General features: G+C 46.3%; 1 protein-coding gene across 1 annotated transcript in view; it reads left to right on the forward strand.

Annotated features, from left to right (window-relative positions):
- The window catches only part of tbx18 (T-box transcription factor 18), a 34,131-nt gene that overhangs the window by 7,909 nt on the left and 13,722 nt on the right, over positions 1-12,500 (forward strand). The window contains exons 5-6 of the mRNA XM_033020794.1: positions 1,344-1,511; positions 3,019-3,083. Of these exons, the coding sequence (XP_032876685.1) occupies positions 1,344-1,511; positions 3,019-3,083 (233 nt within the window). The remainder of the gene's footprint in view (positions 1-1,343; positions 1,512-3,018; positions 3,084-12,500) is intronic.

Genomic DNA, 12,500 nt, shown 5'->3' on the forward strand with positions numbered 1-12,500 from the left:
TCGCAACAAATGCTTTTCACTCTACCTCGGTACACGTGAAGATAAACTGTAACTATTGTACATGTTATTCATTATCTACGTGCACCGGGGAGGGCTTGATCGTCATCATGTATAGTCTTTAATTTGAGGGGACTTGACAATAGGTTATGTTTAAACATAATTCACGAGGAGGTTTCGTGTATGAACCAGTTGCTCGGGTGTAAAGTAAACGCGATGCAGATGGAATACTGTCTACCGAGCTATAGCGGCGCATTAGGTTTGATTAGTACAGAGATTGTCAGACATTCTGGGGAGAAGGCAGGAGAATGGGGTTAGGAGGGAGAGATAGATCAGCCATGATTGAATGGCGGAGTAGACTTGATGCGGCGAATGGCTAATTCTAATCATATCCCTTATGAGCTTATAAAGGGGTGTGCGGTCTAACGCACTGTTTCATAACACTGGGGTATTCCAGAATGAATTTATTACAAACTATCGGCATCAACTAATTGTGCGCCGTGGAACGGAAACGGTAACACCAAACCTGGGATAAACCTGGGATAAACACACAATGCTGGAGCAACTCAGCGGGTCAGGGAGCATCTCTGGAGAAAAGGAACGGGAGACGTTTCTGGTCTGGAAGAGGGTCTCGACCCGAATCTTTTCCAGCTTTTGTGTCTATCTTCGGTTTAAACCAGCATCTGCAGTTCCTTCCTACACAAATCAAACCTCGTGACTGATTTGCAAATGGAACTTTGTTTATTTCAGCGAGGCGCGCTGGAGAAAGTTGGGACCGAACGCAAAGTTGAACGAAATTCATGGAATCCAACACAAGGGTTTCCCTAATTCTTAAAATTTGGAAAGAGAGAATGTATCCAACTAGAGACATTTGACCAGCGAGTCGCAAACACCGGGAATTTCAGATCGATCCCACCTAAAAATGACCATCTATTCTGGGGAGAAGGCAGGAGAATGGGGCTAGGAGGGAGAGATAGATCTGCCATGATTGAATGGCGGAGTAGACTTGATGCGGCGAATGGCCGAATTCTACTCATATCCCTTATGAGCGTATAACGGGGTGTGCGGTCGGTTTCATAACGCTGGGGTATTCCAGAATTAATTTATTACAAACTATCGGCATCAACTAATTGTGCGCCGTGGAACATAAACTGTAACACCAAACCTGGGATAAACACACAATGCTGGAGTAAGGTCTCTTCTGAGTCTGAAGAAGGGTCTCGACCCGAAACGTCGCTCCAGAGATGCTGTCCTGACTCGCTGATACTCCAGCATTTTGTGTCTATCTATCTTCGGTGTAAACCAGCAGCATCCGCAGTTGCTTATTTTGCTTGTTGCCCGAACAGATAATTTTACATTCGATGCACAAGTACCAGCCCAGGGTACACATCATTCGGAAGGAGTGTGGAGAGGAATTGTCTCCTGTCAAGCCAATTCCTAGAGGAGACGGGGTGAAACATTTTTCCTTCTCCGAGACCGTCTTCACCACAGTGACCGCCTACCAAAACCAACAGGTAGGGGCCCAACGCCAGATTCCTGCCGAATCCCCGCTCCCCCTCCATTTTACTGCGTTTAATGCAACTTATTCTGCTTGCAAATCTTTACAGAGCGGCTGTGTAAACGTATTCCGTACACTTACCACTAAAGTACACATTTACCCCCATTATTAATTTTCGCTGATAACATATTACATTTAGATACCTTTGTGCCCAGTTTAAAAAATAAATAAACGAGGCATTGTTTTAAACTGCACTGATTTTAATGCGTCAAGTATGTTACTGGGTTTTCAACTTATGTCTGATGTAATCAGTCTTTCGTGTTTCCGGTTTAAATGTAGCTGACATCAGTTAATAGGATAGCTGTTACAAATTGCTGCGCTCGCTAGACTTATTCCAACGTGTCTGAAGAAGGGCTCCAGCTCCGAACGCCGTCTACCCATTCCCTCCACAGTTGCTGCCTGACCTGCTGAGTTCCTCCACACACATGTCGGCATTTGTAGGACAGTGTGTGTTACTGCCTCATTTGTACAGTAACTGAAAAGGCCGGGGCTCAGCGGGTCAGGCTGCATCCGCGGGAAGGAAAGCTGTCAACGTTCAAGTCTTGGTGAGAACAGAGGAGGAGAGAAAGTATTGCAGGTTGGAAGTTGTGGGATAAGGCCGTTGGAATGAATGAGGGGAGCTCGGTTAGTAGTTTGCAATAATCATAGAACACAGTTCAGTACGGTACAGGATCGGGCCCTTCGGCCCACAAAGTCCGTGCCGAACATGATGCGACGTTAAATTAATCTCTGCTTGCATGCGATCAACACCCAGCATGTCCATTGACCTAAGATAGACACAAAATGCTGGAGTAACTCAGCGGGTCAGGCAGCATCTCGAGAGAAAGGAATGGCTGACGTTTCGGGTCAAGACCCTCTGTGTAATAAACCTGCCTCCGCACATATCCTTTAAACATTGCCCCTCTCACCATAAAACGGCGTCCTCTAGACTTTAACGTTTCTACCCTAGTAGCAGTGTGAGAATTAAAAACGCGTAACAGTTATATACACAAAATGCTGGAGTAACTCAGTGGGTCAGGCAACATCTCTGGAGAACATGGATAGTTTTCCGAACGGGACCCTTCTTCCGCTGAGTTACTCCAGTACTTTGTGTCTTTTTTTGTAAACAGTTTGAGTCATAGAGTCAGTGGAAACAGGCCCTTCGGCTCAACTTGCGCACACCGACCAACATGTCCCATCTACACTAGTCCCACCTGCCCGCGTTTGGCCCATATCCCTTTAAACCTGTCCTATCCATGCACCTGTCTAAATGTTTCTTAAACGTTGCGATAATTCCTGCCTCAGGTACCTCCTCCAGCAGCTCGTTCCATACACCCACCACCCTTTGACCCGAAATGTCACCCATTCCTTCTCTCCGGAGATGCCGCCTGCCCCGCTGAGTTACTCCAGTATTTTGTGTCTAGTTCCTAGTGTCTCCTCTTAACGGTCATGGTCCTCTAATGCCGATTCCAATTCTGTCACAGATAACCAGACTGAAGATCGACCGAAATCCCTTTGCAAAAGGGTTCCGCGATTCGGGACGAAACAGGTAAGTTATTTCATTCCTCCGAAGAAGGAGTTATATGAAACCTCAGTGCCAACACTATAGAGCGGGCACAATATATTAAAGCTTTGACGTGGCAGTAAACTTTCAAACCGACCTCAAACTCCCTACGCCGACCTTACAGCAAAATAATTCGAGCTTGTGTCCCTGGGGACAACGGGACAATGCAGAGATCAGCACCGCAATTTATTTTGTTTGGTTTAGAATTACAGCACGGAAACAGGCCCTTCGGCCGACCGAGTCCGCACAGACCAGCGATCCCCGCACATTAACACTATCCTACACACACACAAGGGACAACTTTTATATTTTACACCAAGCTAATGAACCTACAGACCTGCACGTCTTTAGAGTGTGGAAGGAAACCGGATGACCCGGAGAAAACCCACGCAGGTCACGGGGGAACGTACAAACTCCGTACAGCCAAGCACCCTAAGCAGGATTAAACCCAGGTCTCTGGCGCTGTAAGGCAGCAACTCTACCGCTGCGCCCGCGAACAAATAATATTTTTTCAGTCGGTGTTTTAAGGCTTAATATTAGTTTGTGCGACGATCAGATTCCGGTCTCCGGAAAGGACGGTCATATCTGTTAAACAAACTCGGCTATTTGATAGAGCGAGGGCGGTGAGCGTTTAAACGGGAAATTTTTCACGGCATCTTGTGTAAATTATCACTTTAGCAACATCTCTCCGGGAGGCGAGTTTTATCTTGACACTGGAACGCGAAGACTGCTATTACTGGGGGAGAATAAAGCCCGATTTCTTCAGCCCAACTCCTCCACCCAATAAAACATTTTATGGCAGCTTGCTACAAAACACCAGTGATCTCCCAATAAAGACAGCGTGAAAGCCTTTATATCTCAACGAAAATACAGGCAAGCAAACCATCTAGCCCGACTTTCCTGATTACCTGTGTAGGAAGGAACTGGAGATGCCGGTTTACATCGAAGATAGACATCAAAAGCTGGAGTAACTCAGCGGGACAGGCAGCATCTCTGGAGAGAAGGAATATGTGACGTTTCGGGTTGAGACCCTTCTTCAGTGAGAGTCAGGGGAGAGGGAAACGAGAGATATAGACGTTGACTTCGTTACTCTTTTGCATATCTTTCATTCATTTGGAGTCATAAATACAACGTGGAAACAGCAGCCCCCCCCCCCCCCCCCCCCCCCCTCCCCCGACCCAACTTGCCCACACCGGCCAACATGTCCCAGCTACACGTGTACAACCTGCCCGCGGTTGGTCTATATCCTTCCAAACCTGCTCTATTCACACTTTATATTGTCCTGTGTTCTATATTTCTCTGTATCACCGTCTATATCTCTCGTTTCCCCTTCCCTGTGTCTCTGTCTGAAGAAGGTTCTCGACCCGAAATGTCACCTACTCAGCCATGATCATATTGAATGGCGGTGCAGGCTCGAAGGGCCGAATGGCCTACTCCTGCACCTCATTTCTATGTTTCTATGTTTCTATTCCTTCTCTCCAGAGATGCTGCCTGTCCCGCTGAGTTAATCCAGTATTTTGTGCCTATCTTCTCTCCTGGTTACCTGCCCGGCGCCCTATGGTTGAACGTGGGCATTTAAAGCCTTTACCAGGCTCTGTATGAATGCGTTCACAAATATAAGAAATGGGAGGGGAGGCAGCAGCATTGTCTCAGTGTGCCCGGCTTGTTGGGATGTTCAGGACTTCAAACGCCCTTCTCCCGGATCCAGGTTTGCAGAGACCACCATTGCTGGAAAGCGCTCACCCAGGGATAATGTTTATATTGTTCATGTAGGAACTGCAGATGCTGGTTTAAATCGAAGATAGATTTTTTAAAAAAAGCTGGAGTAACTCAGCGGGACAGGCAATATCTCTGGAAAGAAGGAATGGGTGACGTTTCGGGTCGAGACTATTCTTTAGCTTATATTGTTCAGGTCGCTAATGGCAGACGATTTGACAATGTTTCCAGCAATTGAGAAATCCCGCAATATTGGCGCCATATCCATGTTGACGCTTTGCTACTAGTTTAGTTTATAGTCACGTGTAGAGTTACATCAAAAATCTCTTGTTGACTACTAACCAGTGAGCGGAAAGACTATACATGATTACAATCAAGCAGCCTACAATGTACAGATGTACATAATAACATTTAGTGCAAGATAAAGTCCAGTAAATTCCGATTAAAGATAGTCCGAGGGTCTATAGTGGCCAGGGTGCGACTCTCTTTAATGCTTCTGGCCTTGCCGAGGCAGCTTGAGGTGTAGATGGAGTCAATGGAAGGGAGGCTGGTTTGTTTGATGGTCTGGGCTGCATCCACAGTTCTCTGCAATGTTTACAGTACTGTAAAATTGGATTAGGACCGTTCGGTGTCATAAGGTCATGTTAGACCATTCGGTCCATCAAGTCTACTCCGCCATTCAATCATGGCTGCTCAATCCCTTCCTCCTAACCCCATTCTCCTGCCTTCTCCCCATAACCCCTGATACCCGTACTAATCAAGAATCGACCTATCTCTGCCTTAAAAATATCTATTGGCTTGGCCTTCACGGCCTTCTGTGGCAAAGAACTCCACAGATTCACCACCCTCTGGCTAAATACGTTCAGTTCCCGCACTACCTGCTTTGTTGTTTAATGGAAAGGTGACAGTAATAGGAAGACTAGTTTTCAGTAAAATACTTTGATTAAAACAAAAACTGAAAATGCTGGAAATACTCAGCAGGTCAGAGAGCAGAGGTGGAGGGGAGAGAGTAATAGTGATTTTAAAACACTCATCTCGGATGTTGAGGGGAGACTTGATAGAAGCATATACAATTATCAGTACTTTTGCCAAAGGTAGAAATGTCCATCACTAGAGAGCACAGCTGTACAGTGAATGTTTTAACATAGACTTTGGGCAAGTTTCGTTTACACAAGAAGTGGTGAATGGGTGCGTGGAATGCATTGCCAGAGGTGGTGCTGGAGGCAGATAGGGGTAGGGGTTTAAGACGTTTTTGGATAGATACATGGAATGATACGATACAATATGATAGAACTTTATTTATCCCAGGAGGGAAATTGATCTGCCAACTGTCATAAAACACAAAAAAATACATGAAACATGGAATTAAAGTGACGAAGGAAAGGAACGGCAATGTGCAAAGATTGCGAGGGGGGGGGGGGGGGGGGGGGTGGGCGGGGGGCCAGTCTCAGTCTACTCCACGACAGAAGGGGGAGGAGTTGTATAGTTTGATAGCCACAGGGAAGAAGGATCTCCTGTGGCGTTCTGTGTTGCATCTTGGTGGAACCAGTCTGTTGCTGAAGGTACTCCTCAGGTTGACCAGTGTGTCATGGAGGTGGTGAGTTGTATTGTCCAGGATGCTCCACAGTTTGAGGAGCATCCCCCCTCCCTCAAGGAATAGAGGGATATGGATCATGTATGGGCAGATGACATCAGGGTTACTTGGCATGATGTTCAGCACAAACATTGTGGGCTGAAGGGCCCGTGCCTGTACTGTACCAGGTCCCTGTACTGGTCTATGTTCTATTTAATCCATTCTATGCACCATCTGGTGACCATTGTTTTGTGGAGGAGATGAGAATCAATTGGGGGGGGGGGGGGGGGGGGGGCGGGGAGGTGTTGAGGTGGGGGGGGGGGGGGGGGGCTGGGTGGAACAGGGATGACAATTGAACTAATGGCTACACAGAGACTGCAGATGCTGGAAACTTCAGAAAAACACTGAGTGCTGGTGGAACTCAGCGAGTCAGGCAGCATCTGAGCAGAGAATGATGTTTCATCAGACTGATTGAACTGGGGGGGGGGGAGAAAGCTGGAAATAGAGGGGTAGACGGGAGGGTGGGGAACAAACCCTGGTAAGTGATAGGTAGATAGACACAAAATGCTGGAGTAACTCTGCAGGACACACAGCATCTCTGGAGGGAAGGAATGGGTGACGTTTCGGGTCGAGACCCTTATTCAGACTGAAAAAGGGTCTCGACCTGTAACGTCACTCATTCCTTTCCTACTGAGATGTTACCTGTCCCACTGAGTTACTCCAGCATTTTGTGTCAGCTTTCAGTTTAAACCACCATCACCAGTTCCTTCCTACACAAGTGATAGGTGGTTGCAGGTGGGGGGGGGGGGGGGGGGGGGGGGGGGTAGAGTTGATCGGCAGATGGGTAGAGATAGTGACAAAGGCTGGAGGTGAGAAAGAGAGAAAAGGGTGTCAGATGAGGTAGTTGAGGCTGGGACTATCCCAACGTTTAAGAAACAGTTAGACAGCTACATGGATAGGACAGGTTTGGAGGGATATGGATCAAGCGCAGGCAGGTGGGACTAGTGTAGGTGGGACATTGTTGGCCGGTGTGGGTGAGTTGGGCCGAAGGGCCTGTTTCCACACTATATCACTCTATGACTCTGTTAGGAGTGAAATGTGAAGTCTGAGGGGGGAAATAAGATATTTGGGGGTTTGGAGATGAGTATGGCAAGGTGCAGGGTGACAGAGGGGGGGATTGGGAGATGATGTGAGAATGCGTGTGTACCAGGTTGGGATACATGGGAATGTGAGTGGCGGGAGGTGTGTTCTTACTTTAAATTGGAGAATTCAATGTTCGTACTGAAGGTCAACACAAAATGCTGGAGTAACTCAGCTGGACAGGCAGCATCTCTGTTCATCAATGTTCATGCCATTGGGTTCAAAACTTTTTTACATCATAGGAGCAGAGGTAGGCCATTTGTCCCATCCAGTCTACTCCGCCATTCAATCATGTCTGATCTATCTTTCCCACCCAACCCAATTCTCCCGCCTTCTCCCCATGACACCCGTAGTAATCAAGAATCTATCAATCTCCGACTTAAAAATGACGGGCTCCACGGCCATATCTGGCAATGGATTCTGCAGATTCACCACCCTCTGACTAAAGGAATGCCTCCTCATCTCCTTTCTAAAGGTACGTCCTTTTATTCTGAGGCTGTGCCATTTAGTTCTAGACTCTCCCACTAGTGGAAACATCCTCTCCACACCCCCATGGGTTGTAGGCTACACAAGCGGAATGAGTTTTCTCCAGCTTCTGTGTGACTTCATGACTTTCTCATCCAGTCACATTCCGCAGTATACCAGCTGTAATCTGTTCTTTGGAAATGGCCAGACGAATACCCGGAAACAGGACTCCTTCTTGGGTATTGAGTGTCCTCACGGAAATCATCTAATACTCTCTTGATATGAGAGTAGATGGTTTATCAGAAGGGAAAAGAGAAATAAAGTACATTCTCCCTTCTTCCATGCTAACCACTTTCTTAAATCACGTCATTCCCCTTTCTTCTTCATCCCTCTGCAAAGCAATGAATGCTTATGGATTACTGAGCCATTAAGCCAGATACTTTGAGATAGACATATGGATATGCAGTGAATAGACGAACATGGATCACATGCAGGCAGAGGAGATTGGTTTAACTTGGCATCATGTTCTGCCTAGTGTGTGGGTGTGTGAATGCATCGCCAGAGGTGGTGGTGGAGGCAGATAGTGGTGCTTAAGAGGCTTTTAGATAGGCACATGGAAGTGCAGGGAGTAGAGGGATATGGATCATGTACGGGCAGATGAGATCAGTGTAACTTGGCGTCCGTCATGTTCAGCGTGGACGTTGTGGGCCAAAGTGCCTGTTCCTGTGCTGCACTCTCCTACTGAACCGGAGCCAAAAACATCCCTTTCCAAAAAATATCTTATCATCTGGACAGTTTAGTTCAGTGTAGTTTAGACATATAGGACAGAAACAGGCCCTTTGGCCCACTGAGTCTGTAACACCCAGTGATCCCCGCACACTAACATGATCCTACACATGACTAGGGACAATTTACAATGTTACCAAAGCCAATTCACTTACAAACCTGTACGTCGTTCGAATGTGGGGGGGAAATGGGAGCACCCGGAGAAAACCCATGTGGTCACAGTGAGAACGTACAAACTCCGAACAGACGGCACCCGTAGTGAGGATGAAACTGGGGTCTCTGATGCTGTAAGACAGCAACTCTACCGCTGCGCCACCGTGCCGTTTACAAGTTCTCCAGGGATGTCATTCTAGTGCCGTCTTCTTCCTCAATTGTACAGTATGCTGCTCTCTTTCCAACCCTGCTCCATTTTGCTGATCTTCCAACCCCACCCTGCTTATGCCATCCGAGGGTCTCTGCTTCTTAGCGTCCAAATATTTATCTCCTGAACATACTCGATAACTGAACACCACAGATCTCTGGAATAAGTGCTTCCTCATATTTCGCTTGGGCAGCTTTCAACGCAGATGTATGAACGCTGATTTCTAGTAACTCCTGTATTCCTTCCCACCCCCTCTCTGCTCCTGCCCCCACCATAGTCATTCTACTAGTTCCAAAGAAGAAGGGTTTCTGAAGAAGGGTTTCGGCCCGAAACGTTGCCTATTTCCTTCGCTCCATAGATGCTGCTGCACCCGCTGAGTTTCTCCAGCATTTTCGTGTACCTACTAGTTCCATTGTTCGCATCCTTGTATCTCTGACATTAGCACATCTTCCCCAGCCAACAATGGGCCATTATGGACTCCACCCTTCCTGAGATCATTTGTTGCCAGCACTGTTTTGTTCTTGCCTTCTCTATCTTCCAGTCTGAAGCAGGGTTCCAACCCAAAATGTCACCTATTCCTTTTCTCCATAGATGCTGCATGACCCACTGATTTTCTCCAGCATTTTAGACAATACATAGAAACATAGAAACATAGAAAATAGGTGCAGGAGTAGGCCATTCGGCCCTTCGAGCCTGCACCGCCATTCAATATGATCATGGCTGATCATCCAACTCAGTATCCCGTACCTGCCTTCTCTCCATACCCCCTGATCCCTTTAGCCACAAGGGCCACATCTAACTCCCTCTTAAATATAGCAGTACAATAGACAATAGGCGCAGGAGTAGGCCATTCGGCCCTTTGAGCCAGCACCACCATTCAATATGATCATGGCTGATCACCCACAATTAGTACCCCGATCCTGCCTTCTCGCCATATCCCCTAACTCTTGAAAGCATCCAGAGAATTGGCCTCCACTGCCTTCGGAGGCAGAGAATTCCACAGATTTGCAACTCTCTGTGTGAATTTCTTTCCCCTCATCTCCGTTCTAAATGGCCTAACCCTAATTCTTAAAATGGCCCCTGCTTCTGGATTCCCCCAACATTGAGAACATGTTTCCTGCCTCTAGTGTGTCAATCCCTTAATAATCGTATATGTTTCAATAAGATCCCCTCTCATTCTTCTAAATTCCAGAGTATACAAGCCCAGCCACCCCATTCTATCAACATATGACAGTCCCGCCATCCCTGAAATTAACCTTGTGAACCTACGCTGTACTCCCTCAATAGCAAGCGTGGAATTTTGTGCCTGTCTTCCAAATATTCATCTCCGAGTAAAGAATTTCATTTAATCTCAGAGCAAAATTTCTGATTCCTCATTTGGAGATTGCAACCTTTGCTGATACGTCCTTCATCCAGTGGAAACATACTCCAAGTAGCAGCCTCTTACCTTTCTGAACCCTTGAGAATACAAACCTATCCTATTCTATTTCCCCTCAAACACAAACTCCTCATCTCAACAAGCACTTCAATGAATCATTTTGTGCCTTTGATTAGAATAGAAGTAATATACTTTGAATCAAGACATCAATATTTACACAGTACTCCAGATCAGTTCAAGCAGAATTCACTGCAGAACATGGATAGAACATGGAACTGTTTAACTGTACAACTCCTCCCCCTACTTTCGTGAGGTAGACTGACTCCCCCCCCCCCCCCCCCCCCCCCCCCCCAATCTTTGCACATTTCCAATCCTTTCCACTCGTCACTTTAATTTCATGTGTCATGTATCTTGTGTTTTATGACTGTTGGCAGATCAATTTCACTCCTGGGATAAATAAAGTTCTATCGTTTCGTATCGTATAAGCGACATTTCGGGTCAGGTCCCTTTTACGGTGAGAAAGGTCCCAACACGAACCATTGCCTATCCACATCTTTCAGAGATGCTCCCTGGCCCACTGAGTTACTCCAGTATTTTGTGTTCAATGCATGACTCCAGCATCTGCAGTGTCTTGTGTCAAGATCTAAATGCTATCATCCACTATTACTATTGATATCATCCACTAAATGCTATCATCCACCTATTGTCCAGAACAAGGGGTCACAGTTTAAGGATAAGGGGGAAATCTTTTAGGACCGAGATGAGGAAAACATTTTTCACACAGAGAGTGGTGAATCTCTGGAATTCTCTGCCACAGAAGGTAGTTGAGGCCAGTTCATTGACTATATTTAAGAGGGAGTTAGATGTGGCCCTTGTGGCTAAAGGGATCTGGGGGTATGGAGAGAAGGCAGGTACAGGATACTGAGTTGGATGATCAGCCATGATCATATTGAATGGCGGTGCAGGCTCGAAGGGCCGAATGGCCTACTCCTGCACCTATTTTCTATGTTTCTATCTATGATTTTACTTTTCCTATCAAACCCATTATTCTGTCCTCTGCTTCATATCTCCAGCTTGAATTCTGTCTGCCATGTTCATATCCACTCATTTAACCTGCCTGTATGCTTTTGTGGCATAGTTCTGTTCTTCCACCACCTAAGTATGCATTGTCAGTAAAATTGGACACCTTACAATTAAGATAATTAACATAGCGCATGCCTAATTGAAGCCCAAGCAAGAACCTGTGATACTGAGCTTGTTACAGTACATTCTGCTGGTTGGAAAATCACCTCTTTAATCTTACTAACTGTTTGCCTTCCATTATATAATCTTCAAGTTATATTAAAAATTGTTTACTATGCTTTTTGGACAGGTACATGGATAGAATAGGTATAGAAGGATATAGACCAAATGCAGGCAGGTGGGACAGGTGTGGATGGGACAAGTTGGTCGGCACGGCAAGTTGGACCAAAGGGACTGTTTCCATGCTGTATGGCTCTATGTCAAGAGTCAAGAGTGTTTTATTGTCATACGTCCCAGATAGGACAATTAAATTCTTACTTGCTGCAGCACAACAAAATGTGTAAACATAGTACATAACGGAGAAAAAAAAGTATGGTGTGTATATATACACATGCACGCATACTCGATAGATAACCGATATAGTGCAATAATAATAATAGTCTGTTGTCGTTCAGAGCTTATTTGTTGTCGTGTTTAATAGCCTGATGGCTGCAGGGAAGAAGCTGTTCCTGAACCGGGACGTTACAGTTTTCAGGCTCCTGTACCTTCTTCCCGATGGCAACGGTGAAGTGACCAGGATGGTGTGGGTCTTTGATGATGTTGGCTGCGTTTTTGAGGCAGCGACTCCAATAGATCCCTTCGTTGGTGGGGAGGTCAGAGCCGGTAATGGACTGGGCAGTGTTCACAGCTTTTTGCAGTCTTTTCCGTTCCTTGACTCTCAAGTTGCCGAACCAAACCACA

This window comes from Amblyraja radiata, chromosome 5 (assembly GCF_010909765.2).
Source record: "Amblyraja radiata isolate CabotCenter1 chromosome 5, sAmbRad1.1.pri, whole genome shotgun sequence".
Classification (NCBI taxonomy): domain Eukaryota; kingdom Metazoa; phylum Chordata; class Chondrichthyes; order Rajiformes; family Rajidae; genus Amblyraja; species Amblyraja radiata.